Here is a 14,746-nt window from a genome sequence, read left to right as displayed (position 1 = left end):
TATAGCTGCATGGAAGGAGCTGCTCGTGGTGAAGAGTGAGGGTTAGGGAAGACGTTGATTGGAAGCCTGCAAATATGGAGTCAGAACATGTGATTGCAGCGAGGACGTGATATTTACCCTTTTGAAAGACCTTTCTTACTGTTAATGGCTCGGCTTTGGAGAACCGGGCTTCCGAACGATGATAATGCCGATGATACGGGGCGGAACCCTGTGCGACGATCCACAACAGCTAGTTCAAGGTCACCTGTCGGCGTTCGAATATGCCTGGATAGAGTAGGACCCTAGACGCATGGCAATTCAGAAGCACGTCAACATGTTACACATTATGGCAAAGCACACATCAATCGAACCTCAAGACGCACGACAGGCGGACATGTTCCACCACGCGGCCAAGAAGCATACGAGCGCACCGCAAGAGAATTGTTGGCACACGTCCGGGGTGCAGACGAGAAGAGGGGTGCAGACTATGTTCCGGATAATGCTTGCAGCTCCGGGCTCGCAGATAGTGCGCACGAAGTGAAGTCGCGCTACGCGTGAAGCAGTTTCGATTGACAACGACGCTCCTACACTCATCGAGTCCGCATGTCTAGAATAGAGAGCAGCAGATTACAACCGGACAACTGCGGCTGGCCGTGCGGATGCCGTTGCTAGTACACTTGAACAGGCTGGTGCGATTGCCACAACAGCGCATTAGACACCACGGGATCGCATACATTCGTCCGTAAAGCACATACCTATACCTATAAGACGGTGATTTATAGGGAAAGCGGAGATGCTGCAGTTTCTCCCCAGCCACTCTAGACTCACGCCGCAGCGCACGGAGGCTACTGTCCACGTTCCTCCTCCATCTCCACGAATTCATGGCCCACCCACACGACCTCCGAGCAGCTCACACACGCCACAAGACGCTGGTCCGCCTCCAACGTTTCTTCTGTGACGAGATAGATGCCCCCGCAGCGACAGGAGTACGTCCACCTCGTGTCCGGCTCCTGGTCAAATTCTTCGAGCGAGACCACTTGTGCGAGGCAAGGGCCAAGCTGCTTCCCGTTGACTCGCCGCAGCCCATCGTACTAAGTCCAAGGCTCGGGTATGCTGAGGGTACAGGGGGCTTCCGTGAGCAGGCCGATGTCTATGCCATCCTCCGGGGTTCCAGAGGCGAGTTCATCTGGATGCGAAGCGAGAAGGCGGCGATGGTACGCAGCCTTGAGTTCCGTGGATGTCACAGAAGGCGGGACAGAGAGGATAGAGTGATAGCTGTACAAGCGATGGTTCGGCAGGTGAGCAAGAGAGCGAGAGCATCGAGGAGATCGTTGTGGCTGTCGACCGACCCGTCGGAGTCAATCTTGAGCTCACCCTCGCGTGTGGATTCCCCGGCCCGGCGTTCCGATACATCCTGCTTTTGGCGTTTGTCGTTGATGGCAGACCAGCGGAGCGTCCTGCCCATCCCCATATCTCGTCGACAACAACAATATTGCAACTCGAACTAGCACGCGGGCCCCAGCTCCCCCGTCGACACTGCTCTTAGCCTCCTGCCTCTCCGAGTACGCCCACACCCTCGACAGCCTCCCCACCGCGAAGATCTATGAAGAGGCCACGCGCGTCAAGCACGGCGGCGAGGACACGATACGCATCGTATGCCACGTCGCTGACAGGCCCCGTTACCGCCGGGCACACATGCGGACTCTCCTGGACCCGATGCCCGACAAGAAGTTCTCGAAAACCGCTGAGCAGCTCGGGAGGAGGTCGTTGTACCTGCACGTTACGTCCAAGCAGTACTACCCGCCCGGCGTGACCGGCGAGGGCAGGCGTCGAAACCGACGGCAGGCTGGCGCGAACACAAGTTGTGGCCGCTTGCTGCTGAACGGTACATACCCCAATTTAGAGAAGAAGAAGCCGGCGCAGAGGGACGACGACGCCTATGTGACTAGGAATCCGCGCAAGAAGGAGCGTCTCGAGGGTGCTCCAGCCCCGAGATAGATGAATGGAGCAATGCACAAAAAGTCCGTCTTTTTGCTTATATGTTGCATCGCGCATTGTTATGTCTGGAGCGACCCTATCTCGTCCCCGCTGTTCCTCGTGGTCCTAGCACCGTCGGGGTCCTCTACGGGCATCTGTCCACAGTCGCGCCTATAGCGGGAGCATCGCCATCACTTCAAATGCGTTTCTGGCGGTGCTATGAGGAATGTCGCGGCTACCCTGCGCTTCTCTACGCATTCTCTACGCTGCCGTTCTTTGTACGACTATCTGACACTCGTATTCTAGGGTACCCGCCGCCAACAGGGCCGTGTCCCTCGCTGAGTCTATCGCTTCACTGGCATCGCACCTTCCCTAGCGCTTCGCCGTCTAACCCACCACTGTCACCTCCGGCCGCGCCGCCAGCAATCTTGCCTTGAACAAACGCACGCAGGAGGCAGCGGCCCGCCGCGATGCCTTAAGCGCTCAACTTCCGTCCTCAAACCACTCGTCCTTGCCTCAGCCGTATCTGTCGAATCGGAAGGGTATCGTACCGGATCCACCTGCTGCGTGCGCGATGAGTAACGGGATAGTATCGGAGTGGCCTCATGCCCGAGTGAGCTTCCTGCTCAGACGGAAGCCAATGAACCACCCGTTCCATCGTTCTCAGTGCGACAAGTCTTGGGCGATGGCGACTCCCGTACGACTTAAGTATATGCCTTTCGATGTTGTATGACACAATCTTAGCTGATGTCCATTCTCAGGTATAGAACCATATCGCCATGCGTTGCGAGGGGTACGTAAATTATCGACCCCCCAGGCCTCCTTGGCCGCGACGCAGATATCGGAGTCCGTGATCTCGTCGATAACGAGTGTCATTTCGACGACGATATGTGCCGTCACATGGAGGCCTGCAAGGAATGGTTGGAGAGCTGATGGCACAAGCTCCAGAGAAGCGGCTGTACACCACAACAGTCGACGACTTGATGGCGGAGGAGAAGGTGGAGGACCACACCCGTGCCCAGTATATGAATTCGCTGTGCCAGACACATGAACGGTCGACATTAACAAGGCCCCGTTATGCTGGGACGAGGAGATCCAAGAAAATGTGTATGCGAGGATGTACATTCTATTCCCCTTACGACGTGTTATGCGTTCGAGCTCATTGTACTGTTATGCCCTAGGTGTTATTGTCTGTAGTACTCCCGATACAATCCACCTCCAAGGCCGAGAACGAAGACGACCAGATGATACAATACGACTCCTGCACACCACAGACCGATGTTCCAGGTGAGTCGAAAGCGGCACCCACAGCTGCACGATATAACCGCAAGTTGCAGCGTCAGCGCAGCTATCCACAAGTGTCACTTGCAGGAGTAATCCGCCCTCTTCGTGACGGTTCCAGTACTCCCCCACGCTCAAGACTCAAAAATCTGACACTCCCAGAGAGTACGCTCACACATCCCCCAGACTGCTAGAAGTTCCGACTCCACAGGAATTCTCGACACCGTCCATGGGTCATCGGGCCCACCACGCGACAATGCACCGCCGGTGTCGAGCGCAGAAGACCGTAGAGGGTTGATGTTCGCCAGCGAGACAACGTTAAGCATTGAAAGGCCTGTCGCCTAATACACCGCTACAAATGAGAGAGGGTAGATTGTGTGACCAAATATTGTTCTCTTTCCACCACAATAATAGGGCGAGCGGATGTCGCTCGCCAGCGCCTGAACTGAGGCACGATGAGTCACGTGATGCGGGTCAATCACATTGATATCGACGAGTTGTCAGCTCAAGCCTTACGCCCGCCCACGATGCGAACAGCCGGTACCGCTCCGCCGAACAAACGGCCTCGCATCTCGATAGAAGAACAACAAGCATCCCCCGCGAAAGACAAGACGGCACAATCGCTCTGGTTGCGAAGAACATCGAGTTCCGTGTCTACCGCCGCCCTGGCCAAGCATTCTCCCGTCTTTCATGACATGTTCTCAATACCTCAGGCCCCGAGTCCGGCGTTTGATACGGCAGCCTCAAATTTCAACCCTAGCTGTCCAGTCATATACCTAACGGACTCTCCCGAAGACCTCAGACACGTCCTGCGCGCAAGTTCACTGCCGGAGCGTCCCTCGAGTGAGTGGCGCTCGAACCCATATCTAGATGTCACATCTCAATCGCCTTCTTCTACGTACAGACATCTTCGGGCGCAGACACCGTCCTTTCACGTAGTCTCCTTGTGGATCCGGCTGGGGCACAAGTACCAATTCGAGAAGCTCGTCGAGGAGGGTCTCCGCTACCTCCGCCGCGCCTACCCAACCCGCCTCACGAGCTCACACCCTCTCTACAGCGACGTTTATAAGGACTCCACGCCAATAAGGGAGGACCGACCGAAGGACTACATCAAACAGTCCGCGATCGCTGTCGTGAACCTCGCGCGCCTCACAGAGAACCACGCCCTCCTACCCCTCGCACTCCTCGAGTGCTGTAAGCTCGGCGAGACGATCATGCAAGGCTTCGAGCGCGAGGACGGAACGAGAGAGCACCTGGCGGTAGAGGACCTCGGGCGGTGCTTCGCGGTCAAGAACAAGCTGATCTTGCGGAACGTGGACGCGGCGCTCAAGGTCTTCGAGAGAGCGCGCATAGACTACGAGCCGTGGGGCGAAGACGGCGAGTGCTACGATGAGGAGAGCTGCACGAGGTCGCTCAAGAACACGCGCCGCAAGTTCAGCGCCATCAGCCCCACTCACCTCGTCAGGGCCGACAGCCTGCTGGCGGAGAACGGAGAGGAGACGTACAGATCACGGAACCTGTGTTTGAACTGCAGCATTTACGTCGGTGCCCTGGTCGACAAGCAGCGTGCAAAGTTCTGGAATGCTTTTCCCAGCAAGCGACGGTAGGATAGAGCAAGGAGGCCCTTAGATACCCATGAAGTATGCCTGTCGCTCGGAGAAGGCGATTGACGCAGGCAGATTTACTGTCAATTGATGTACAATGTAAGTCATGCCTACGCCATTCGCACCGCTCTACGGTCATGCTAACAAATCCATCTGTACTGCAGCCGAGGAGAATGATAAAACTGATAATTCCAAGTAATGATACACTTCCCCTCTTTCGACCTACTCGATTTGCCTCCGCCTCATAGGTTACTGCTCCTTACACTACTATTTGGCGCCGCATCGGGTCGAGAATACGGGAGATAGGTCGCTCGAGCAGTCTCAATATCATCAGCTCAGCAGCTCCACAAATTACCGTGAGGGAGACCTAACATAACATCGTGTGTTGTTCAGCATGAAAGCTTCATCTAGGACACACGGACAGCTACGGAGAAAGTACAGACCGTAACGAGCCGCGACAAGCCCATTCATGCCCCCATGATGACTCTAGACCTCCGCGGACGGCAGGTCGCTCCTCATGTTTGCCCACAGCAAACTGGCTCCAGCGTGCCGCATCAGCGTGAGTCACCTGCACAACCGCACCTTTGAGCCACCTTCGATTCGCATCAGCCAAAGACTGAGAGACTTACGATCGTGGCGTCGCTCACGCGACGGCCGTCTGATTCCAGTTCGGATACTCAACCCCAATGATTTCGGGCAGTCTCTTCCAGACGTCCATTCGGCCATCAGTCTCCCGCTTTCTGAGCAGGGCTAGGCAGTCGTTGCAAATCCCGAATTTCTGGTCGTCCTGCAGCTTCCAGCATGTGAAATGTTCAAGGATGGGCCAGGCGTCAATTTCGCTTTCGGTAAGCTGCAAGGCCTTAGCCAACTTGCCGTAGCACGTCTTTCCAGACGGCCCGCGCGGCTCACACTAAGAGGCAACTACGGGGGTGAGCCAACGCATGATGCGTCTGACATGCTCCTGGATCAGGCGCTCCTTTGCGGAGAAGCACAGGGCCAAATCGGAAGTCGACAGAACCTCGTGGGTGCCGTCAGGTCGCAAGAAGCCCTGACTGAGCTCTTGTGGGGTAAAGTATGCGGCAGACCAGACCCCCTGGAAGAGGAGATCATTGGCATCCAGAAGGCGGGCAAGCTTGATAACGCGGATCGTGTTATCCCTAGACATTTGGGGCTTGCGGAAGGTAGTGTTACCCAGGGAGGTCTGAACAACATCGACCGCCGGGATTTTCGCTCTGAGGAGTTCGAGACCTTGCTGTACGACGTAGTCGATCTGGTACTTGTGTCCAAGACAGATGCATGCGAAAATATTATCAAACGTGGAGTCCTTAGGACTGGGGGGCCTGTGTGTATCGTAAGAGATCAGTGAGGTCAGCCCTAGTTGGACAGTGAAATGGTACTAACGCTGACTTCCCTCCAGGCATCAGAAAGTGGAGCAGATGCCGGACGTCTGCCGGTGAGTCCGTTAACGCCACCTCTGGACAAGAGGTCTGTCCTGCCGATGTCGAGGCACCCGAAGGAGGCTGAGGAAAGGCGAACATGTCGCGGAATACTGAAGAGCGGTCGACTAGGAGGCCTTTGAAGACCCGAAACTCGACATCGCCAACGATCAGGATGATCGTCCCGTCCTCGTACCAGAATTCCTCATCACACTTCCTCGGTCCTGCCTGTGGAGTATCCGCGTCTGCGCATGAGTCGAATCCCTGTCCCTTGACGTCTGGGTGACGACCCAACATGATCTGGTACGTCTGATCTTCAGTGCCGTGCAGTCGAAGATGGTAGGCGTCTTGAAGAGACCTCCGAGTCGTAGCCACCGCTCCCACATTACGGAGACTTCTATTTACACACGTGTTACGCGCGTGAGAGACTTCATATGTACGTAGGCGGGCTTCTCAGAGACTTCTTTGTTATTGCCTTGGTGACTGGGCACCGCCTCGACCTCCTAATCCTTGCCGCTTCTTAGCAGATTCGGGTACTACGCAATTACCATTTGCTGTGATCTTAACCTCTCAGGACCGGGCGGCACGGGCCACATGATGTCAACACGCTAGATGCTTTGAGTGAAGATGCCAAGCAAGGGTTCACAAGGTGTGTTGTAAGGTCAAGTCGCATCGCATGGGGAACAGCAGCATCGCGTATTGGATTGTCGTGGTCAGCAACAAAGCAAAGAGGCCCTGGAAGGCGTCTGTGTCGTGTGGCCCAACCTACATGTCATCAATCACGCAGCACGTGCATTTGACGTCACCCAGACTGTTGTAGCCGGGGCGCGTCGTGTTCCCACCGTACGCGTCTTGTACCAGAGCCTCTCTCTCGGGACTACGGACTCTGGTACGAGGACGGCACTATCATTCTCATTGCCCGCAATGTCGAGTTCCGCGTCTATCGCGGTCCCCTTGCCAAGCACTCTCCTCTTTTCCGCGACATGCTGTCCAATCCCCAGCCCATTGAACCTCATTTGCTATACCAGGAGCAAGAACAGAGCCCCGAATGTCCGCTGATACACCTCTCTGACTCCCCGGAGGACCTCAGACACGTCTTGCGCGTCTTCACGATCGGACGATCGTTCGAGTGCGTTGTGCCCAGACTCATACGTGCGCACCTCCTCCTGACCATGGCTCTACATCCATCCTCACCTAGACATCTTCACTTCCATGCTATCTCCGCATGGATCCGCCTCGGCCACAAGTACCGAATCGACAAGCTCGTTGACGAAGGTCTCTACCACCTCCGACGCGCCTACCCGACGGCCCTCCCTGTCCGAAATGTCCCAATATGAGCGCCGGGTACAACAGCCCTATCAGAGAAGATCGCCCCGTTGATGTTGTGGGCCAGTGCGCGATTGCCGTCGTGAATCTCGCCCGTCTCACCGAGAGTCACGACCTCCTGCCGTTTGCGCTCCTCGAGTGCTGCGATCTGGAGAAGAAGATCACTCAAGGCTTCACGCGCGAGGACGGCTCGCGGGAGTTCCTGAGTCCCGAGGATCTCGAAGGGTGCTTCGCCGCGAAGGAGACGCTCGTTTTGTGGAATGTCCGGGCCGCAATCGGGGTATCGGAGTCCGTGAGTGTCGATTACGAGTGTCATTTCGAAGACGAGACGTGCCATCACATGGATGTCTGCAAGGAATGGATTCAGCGCTGGCGGCGCAAGTTCAAGAGAGGGGGGCTGTCCACTGTAACAGTCGACGACTTGATGGCGGAGGGGAAGGTGGAGGCGTACAGATCACCAAACCTGTGCCCCAACTGTCTCTACCATGCCGGCGAGCGCATCTACAAGGAGCGGCAGAAGTTCTGGAATGCCCTGCCTGCATATTTGACGTCGTTGTGCCAGACGGATGGGAGGTTGAGGTTGTGGAGGGTTATCCGCCACCCTGAGACGAGGAGATCTGAGGATGCATGTATATTTCTCCACATGATAGATATCGCGTCCGCGGTTGCTTGAATACAATTCTCCTTATTCTGCGACCAGCTATATCTTCCGAGGGCAACATTTACGGAACCCGTCGTCTAGGGTGTATCTCAGAACGACTATGCAAACCCATGCCTCAAGCAGAGGAGCTCGTATCAGTCATACCGCTTTGCAAATCTACGAGTTGTACCATATATGATGAATAACGTATGTCGATGATAGATGAAAAGGAACGCGAGCAGAAGGGAACAATGCTGGTATACATTGAGCATGCGCCGGAAACATACCGGGCCCGCTCTTCCTAGACAAGCTTGGGCTCCGCGACATCACCATGGGACGAATCATCGCACGTATCCGCATATCTTCCTGATCCCACCTCTAGCCACAGATCCAGAGAGGACCTGTCCGACCCTAATCCCGTAGACGACATGCGCCATGATGGCAGGCGAAGTCGGGGCTCATGCAGCTCACGACGAGGAAGTCGCTCTTCGGCCGCCATTTGGGCACCTCGTGCTCCTTCGGTGTGCCGTACTTGGATATGTCGATGACCTCGGGAAGGGGGAAGCCGGTACAGTGCGTCTGCACCTCGGGCGAGAGTGCGGGCCGGAGGTGCGGGAGGACCGGCTTGACGCGCTCCGAGACGACTTCATGCGTACCGTCAGCGTATGACCTGTGGGAAGAGAGTGTCATGTGAACACGGTTATGTCAAGGCAGATAGATGGTACAGGGCCCGAGGAAGGGGTGGGAGGGTTTCGCGGAACATTTGAGGGATAATATAGAGTACAAGACGTACATGAAGGTGTAGGCGCAGCCCAGTAAGAGCTCTTTCGCGTGAGTGCCCCAGTCGCGACGCGTGTGGGTGGTGATCTTCGTCTTCGTGAAGTCGAGCTTCGCGAGCAGCGACGTTTTCTTCCTGTCCCGCGTCGGATCACGCTTGTACCCATGGCGCTAGAAGACAAGGAGTGTGAGAAGCGTTTCGCCCTGCAATTTCACGACTGGACGCACGCATGCAGCAATCCAATGCGCAGTCTCGTGCACGATACCTGCGAGCAAGAAGAACGACGCGACCGCCTTGTCCTGCTCGTCGTCGCCCTCCATCCCCTCCTTCAGCGCCTGGTGCACCGCCCACGGCAAGAATATCTGCATCCCTGTCAGATGCGAGGTACGGCGGGGAAGAAGAACGAGATAGCAAATACGCACGCAGTTCACAGGGTCCAACTGGACGGCACTCGTCCCCGTCGCCTCCGAGCTGATACTCTGCAGCTCCGCGTCCTCGAAGAGGCCCCAGGGGTGCATCGGGCCCTGGGCGAACACGATTATCGGCGGGTGCGCGAGCATGTGCTGCACGGCGTGGTCGAGCTCCGAGCCCTGGAAGCCGCCGGGTGTGCGGGGCTCGACGCCCTGGTACGCGGTAGCGTAGGCGTAGCGAGCGTGCGATGCCGCCTCCGAGTTCGAGGACATGAACCCGTAGAAGCGTGCCGCGATGTCTGCGACGGGGGATGAGACGACGCGGTAGTGCTTGAAATCGCGCGAGGCGTAGACCTTGATCTCTGGAAGCGTCATGGTGGGTGATGTAAAGAAACCTCTAGGCGGCTGGCAGGTGCTGGCAATACAATGAAGGGCAAGGACGACGAAGAGGTGATCGTGGAGGAGGAAACGGAGGACGACGGCTACGGCAACATGGGCGGTATGAGGTAATTCTGAGACACAGAAGGCGGAAAACGCCAGGTACGATTGTCGGGCCAGGAACGCTGGAAGGTCGATAGGAGGATAAATAGAGGGTCGATACTGCCCCGGCGGTTAATACCATTTTGTTCCATCCCGTAGCGGGGCGTATGATGGCGGCGTGGATTCGAATGCACATGCCCAGAGTGCGATCAGACTGGCTTATGGGCATCGAACGACTAGCGGCACTCGCTAGGGAGAGATCGTACACTTGCCGCGGTTGATATGCTTTGGCGAAATGAAGGAAAGTGTTTCCTGTGTTGGGCGGCAAGGCTAAACCCCAAAGTATTTCCTTTTCAAGTCAACGGCGCCCTCCCATTGGTTTTGAGATTGCCTGACTAAGCTTTCTGTGGCAACTCCAGGGCAGAGATCTCTCCTCAATCTGGCAACACCCGCGGCCGCATCGTCATCCGCAACGCCGATAGACCCCTGGTAACCTATGGACTCTAAAACCTATATGAATTTGGCGGGGGAATGTGACCCTATAATTCCCAGCCTGTGAGGCGAGAACCATGCGGCAATAGATCTTACCTTGCAATTTCGCACATAGAAACATCGCAGAAGACTCTGTCCGTTCATGTGGGTAGGGAGGTGTGCTCGACAACTCGTAGCTCTCGTCAGTAGACGCCTCACTGACTGCAAATTAATAGGAAGACAGATTTACATTGCCTGGTAACCCATAAACTCGTTCATCCGAGCCTGTCCTGATGGCTATAGATAAGAGGGTGTCGACTTTCGTTGTTCTAACATGTGCCCATTCATCGACATCGCTGGGGCGCTGTTGATATCGAGCACAAGTCAGAACGCGGAGCGACCATGACGCGAACAACATACGACTACAACACAGCCTGAGGCACTTTGAACCCCGGATTCACAGGTGTGGTGGCATATCATTGCGCAACTGATCATGAAGACACAGCATAGTGGGCTAGATGGATGGAAGGCCAGAATCGACGCACCATGATTGAAGGGAAGACGCCAATAAATTTGAGCAACGTGTCCAAGTTTCATCGCAGGCGCAGATGCGGTCAATCATCGTCTCCATGCCTGACCACTCGCCTGCGTAGAGCTGGCATCTTCGGACCTCTAGAACAGCAGGATTGAGGGAACTTGTAAGTAATCCTCTCTAGATCCACGACAGCAGAATTCATCCCGCCCACTGTCAACAGGCTTCTCAGACTCGGAATGCTTCACTCTCCGGGATGTGCAGCAGACGAAAGAGAGGAACCCCGCGTCTATGGTGTGATTTCGCGGATGCCGTCTCGACTTACGCTCCCGCCACGCCAAATTCTGAATCTCTTACAGCAAAGAGCGTATGGATACGGAAAACGCGTTTTGCGCGAGACCGGCGCTTCCAAAGACGCCAGAGGATCACGCGATCCAGACGTTGATAGTTGTGACTGGGTTACTTAGTGTTACTTCGCAGTGACGCATATCCCTCGAGATGGACACATGTTTTTTGTTCCATCCCAAACCACTTACATTGCTCCCATAAATGCTCCATATGTATGGAGGTATAATTGTACATTTATTGTACTCTCAGGTCTTGCTGTGTGTTTCTACTGTTGTTTGTGGTTTCCACCTTAGCGAGCATATTTGTCTAGGAAGTAGGCTAGAATACCTTGTCGTAGGACCTGGGAGTTGACACTGAAAGCACGACTGCAGTTTGACTCCGTTGTCGAGTAGATCGGACTGGATTGATCCGGATGCATAGCAGCTAATCTAAGCGATTCAGTGCCCGGGGCATCCTCCTCACCGTGTACCTTTATCGGGTGTTGTCTCCCCTAGCATGCCTTTTGAATGATCTCTGTGTGTTATTAGATGCCTTTATCACTATTAATGCATATATCTCCGCCGATGTCATCGACAGGAGAGGTTGACTGACTTCGAGATGAATGCCAAGCGCTGGCCGAGAATAGCCGAGCATATCAGTTCATTTGCCGCCATCAAACCTCAGTGCAATCGAGTACAACACCTAGATCTTACATTGTGCTTCTGCTCATGCTTACCGAGAAACCAGCAATTGAGTTTGAAGTAAGGACTAGGACCTCAATATAACAAAATACGAGATAAGCGTACAGTAACACTGAATATCCTCGCAGCTCGAAGTACAGAACCGGGTTAATCTAGACGCTGGGACCTGGAAAACAGCACCAAACACGATCACGGACTTGAACGCACCGCGCGCGACCTTGCCCACCTATTTTTTGTACAGATGCACCGTCATACATATGTCTCATCAGTGCTTGACATGCACATCTTTGTTGAAGAGTTTGCTATCTCACGCAACTCAAAGCCGTTCGGGAAGGGCACTGTGACGAGGTGACCATCCGGTTTCCGGCTGCCTTTCAGTCCCCGTCTGCCCGGCACAGCGTTTGGGTGCAAGAGCGCCCGACAGACGCTGGCTCGCGCAAAACGCGTTTTCCGTATCAATACACTCTTTGCTGTAGGTCTTACAAGTGCGTTCGTATTTCGATGGCCTTCGCAATCGTCTGCCTCGGGCACAAGTACCAAGTCGATCAGCTCGTCGCGCAGGGCATCGCGCACCCCATCGAGTGCTACACCGGCGATTTGGACGAGCCGCGCGACGCGATCACCGCGGCGCTCGATATCGCGCACCTCACCAACACCAGGTCCGTCCTCCCAATGGCGTACCTCCACACGTGCAGCGCGGGCGCGAGGCGTAGCGGATGCTGCTCGGAGCGCTTGGGGTCGCCGGGCCTGGAGCGGGTCGTCGACGCGCGGTCGAAGTTGATGGGCTATGCGAGCAGGCGGTCGTCCAGATCTTCAAGGGGGACAGGGATATGGGTTGCATTGTGGTAGGATTGCATGCGCGCGTCTGCGAGCAAGATGGACGAGCTGGACGAGCTGCTGAAGCTGGCACATAGCGAGGACCGAGCTGTGCGGATGAGTTCAGGAGTTTCGGCGAATGGTCGGTTATGGGTCAAGTTCTGCCGGGAGGTAGCCACGTGCAGGGACTTGGAAGAGAGGAAGGCGTTTTTGGGATCGAGGTCCTCTGGGGATTTTCGATGTCGAGATGGAGGGCTGGCAGACCTAGACAGAGAGTGGTGCCGATGATGCACAGTGTACATCAAGTAGTGTTCCCAATAACCCATACCCTTCAATGTGGACTTCTATCTGTACAGCAGACGTTTTATTGCTCAGAAACTTCAGGCTCCGTCCGTTGCGTGGCCGCGCTCTCCGAGACCCCCGCCCCACCGTGTTTCTCTGCATCCGGCAACGGCGGATGGGAAATCGCGTCCAGCCCGTACGTCCCGTCCGTCGTCTTCTGCATCGGCACCTCCCTCATCAGCCCGACCGACAACAGCCCCGCGCCGCTCATCACGATCATCGCCAACCACACGACGCGTAGGCTCTTCGCGAACGCGTCGCGCACCTCGGAGCGCAGCGGGTCCTCGAGGTTGTCGATGACGGGGATTGCGGCGTACGCGATCTGTACCCCAGACGGGAACTGCGCGCCGAACTGCGCGGGGAGCGTCTTGTCCAGGCGGTTCTGGAGGATGGTCGAACCGATGGTGACGCCCCAGGTCTGGGCGAAGGTGCGCGAGAAGGAGGAGAAGGCTAGCGCAGAGGCGGTGCGCGAGACGGGAAGCGGAGCGAGGGCGGGGAAGACCATTGCTGTGTACTGGGGACGCATAGATGGTAAGTGGTAATTGTGGGGTAGATTTAAAATGACGAGGGAGACGTACTAAGAACCCAAGGCCTGCCGCGGCTACGATCTGGTAGCCAACCCACTTTCCAGTCGATGTGCTCTGATCTAATAGCGAGAGCAATCCAAAGCCCACGACGAGGCAAGCCCATCCGAGGACGTTCACCCATCGGTATTTCTGGGAAACCTCAACAAAACCCCCTCCAAAGAAGGCGAATTACGCGGAGGCAAGCAGCAGTACTCTTCCAGCTTCGCACCGGTCATGCCCCCCTCAACGACCACCTGCATCGTATCGCGCGAGTCGACTCGAAGCTATGCCCGGCATGCGGCTTAGCTCCGGAAACAGTGATGCACTTCCTTCTACAGTGCCCCGCCCATGCCTCAGCGCGCTCAGAACACTTATCTCGCCTCGGACGACGAGGCCGGGCCTTACCCACCCTCCTCAACTCACCCTCAGCATTACAACCGCTACTCAAGTTTGTTAGTGCGACACGACGTCTCCAGAACACCTTCGGCAATGTGACACCCAAAGAGACGAGACAACATCAAGATCAAGACCGGAGGGGTCGCAACGCATAGAACTCGCTGGCGCACTCGGACGCGCCTTTTTCCTCCCTCTCTTACTCGCTCGCTGTACAGTACGCTGACTACCTCGTCCGTTTATTACAGGAAAGCGACCACACACATCCCACTACATAGAGTCCGGTAGTCTAGTGCTAACCTCGTTGCATGTATCCAACGCTCTCGTAGATCCCAACGGAAACGTGCGTCGCGGGCGTCCGCCCGCTCTAGGGGCGGGGGAGTTCTGACGGACGGCGGGGACACCGCCGAACGTACACCTGACTGGCGCAAGAGGCGAGACCCAGGGGCGCAACCGCACCCAAAGGCCGCAGGTTTATAGCCCGTTCCCTTGCCTTCAATGGCCAGGACTGGACGGACGCCCGCAACGCATTCTTCCTGAGCCCTGCCCCCTTTACACACTACTTGCGTACTCGAACGTCTCACTCTCGCCCCTGTCTGTACCCCGGCACGTCCCCTTGCACCATCCCTCATCGATATCTCCTCCATTACACACCCTTAGACTGCATGAGCATCCTGCTCAATTATG

At 55.9% G+C, this 14,746-nt stretch overlaps 7 protein-coding genes across 7 annotated transcripts in view; 4 read left to right on the top strand and 3 right to left on the bottom strand.

Moving 5' to 3' along the window:
• Positions 1-860: 860 nt before the first annotated feature.
• DICSQDRAFT_171230 (uncharacterized protein) lies at positions 861-1,977 on the top strand (the record flags this gene model as incomplete). Its single annotated transcript, XM_007366878.1, has 2 exons — positions 861-1,193; positions 1,423-1,977. 2 exons carry the CDS (start codon positions 861-863, stop codon positions 1,975-1,977), a joined length of 888 nt encoding a protein of 295 aa, XP_007366940.1.
• A 1,787-nt stretch (positions 1,978-3,764) lies between these two features.
• Positions 3,765-4,844, top strand: DICSQDRAFT_171229 (uncharacterized protein; the record flags this gene model as incomplete). Its single annotated transcript, XM_007366877.1, has 1 exon — positions 3,765-4,844. One exon carries the CDS (start codon positions 3,765-3,767, stop codon positions 4,842-4,844), a length of 1,080 nt encoding a protein of 359 aa, XP_007366939.1.
• Positions 4,845-5,484: 640 nt separating this feature from the next.
• On the bottom strand, positions 5,485-6,574 carry DICSQDRAFT_171228 (uncharacterized protein; the record flags this gene model as incomplete). Its single annotated transcript, XM_007366876.1, has 3 exons — positions 5,485-5,751; positions 5,797-6,181; positions 6,243-6,574. The coding sequence occupies 3 exons, from the start codon at positions 6,572-6,574 to the stop codon at positions 5,485-5,487; spliced, it is 984 nt and encodes a 327-aa protein (XP_007366938.1).
• Positions 6,575-7,098: 524 nt separating this feature from the next.
• DICSQDRAFT_63341 (uncharacterized protein) lies at positions 7,099-8,276 on the top strand (the record flags this gene model as incomplete). The annotated part of the gene is made up of 3 exons (XM_007366875.1): positions 7,099-7,406; positions 7,476-7,593; positions 7,671-8,276. Coding segments are annotated over 3 exons (1,032 nt in total), but the record flags the coding sequence as incomplete, so codon positions are not given.
• Positions 8,277-8,352: 76 nt separating this feature from the next.
• Positions 8,353-9,878, bottom strand: DICSQDRAFT_137595 (uncharacterized protein). Its single transcript, XM_007366874.1, has 4 exons — positions 9,444-9,878; positions 9,249-9,383; positions 9,037-9,191; positions 8,353-8,913 (listed from the first exon to the last, which is right to left on the bottom strand). Exons 1-4 carry the CDS (start codon positions 9,804-9,806, stop codon positions 8,655-8,657), a joined length of 912 nt encoding a protein of 303 aa, XP_007366936.1. The 5' UTR covers positions 9,807-9,878; the 3' UTR covers positions 8,353-8,654.
• Positions 9,879-12,443: 2,565 nt separating this feature from the next.
• On the top strand, positions 12,444-12,791 carry DICSQDRAFT_171225 (uncharacterized protein; the record flags this gene model as incomplete). The annotated part of the gene is made up of 1 exon (XM_007366873.1): positions 12,444-12,791. One exon carries the CDS (start codon positions 12,444-12,446, stop codon positions 12,789-12,791), a length of 348 nt encoding a protein of 115 aa, XP_007366935.1.
• Positions 12,792-13,122: 331 nt separating this feature from the next.
• DICSQDRAFT_63384 (iron permease) overlaps positions 13,123-14,746 on the bottom strand; it is a gene marked incomplete at both ends in the record, with an annotated part of 4,070 nt that continues 2,446 nt past the window's right edge. Inside the window, 2 exons of the mRNA XM_007366872.1 lie at positions 13,123-13,614; positions 13,679-13,825. Of these exons, the coding sequence (XP_007366934.1) occupies positions 13,123-13,614; positions 13,679-13,825 (639 nt within the window). The remainder of the gene's footprint in view (positions 13,615-13,678; positions 13,826-14,746) is intronic.

The sequence above is a fragment of the Dichomitus squalens genome, assembly GCF_000275845.1.
Source record: "Dichomitus squalens LYAD-421 SS1 unplaced genomic scaffold DICSQscaffold_21, whole genome shotgun sequence".
NCBI lineage: Eukaryota > Fungi > Basidiomycota > Agaricomycetes > Polyporales > Polyporaceae > Dichomitus > Dichomitus squalens.
Note: the sequence above shows the minus strand (reverse complement) of the source record. Positions and strands in the feature narration are given on the sequence as shown.

What these genes read in the sequence shown, in the direction of transcription:
- DICSQDRAFT_137595 (XM_007366874.1), bottom strand. Translation starts at nt 9,806, where the DNA reads ATGACGCTTCCAGAGATCAAGGTCTACGCCTCGCGCGATTTCAAGCAC. An exon ending in CGCATTGGATTGCTGCATGC is followed by an intron (nt 9,192 to 9,248) that starts GTGCGTCCAGTC and finishes CTTGTCTTCTAG; the next exon opens with CGCCATGGGTACAAGCGTGA. An exon ending in GGCTGCGCCTACACCTTCAT is followed by an intron (nt 8,914 to 9,036) that starts GTACGTCTTGTA and finishes CTCTTCCCACAG; the next exon opens with GTCATACGCTGACGGTACGC.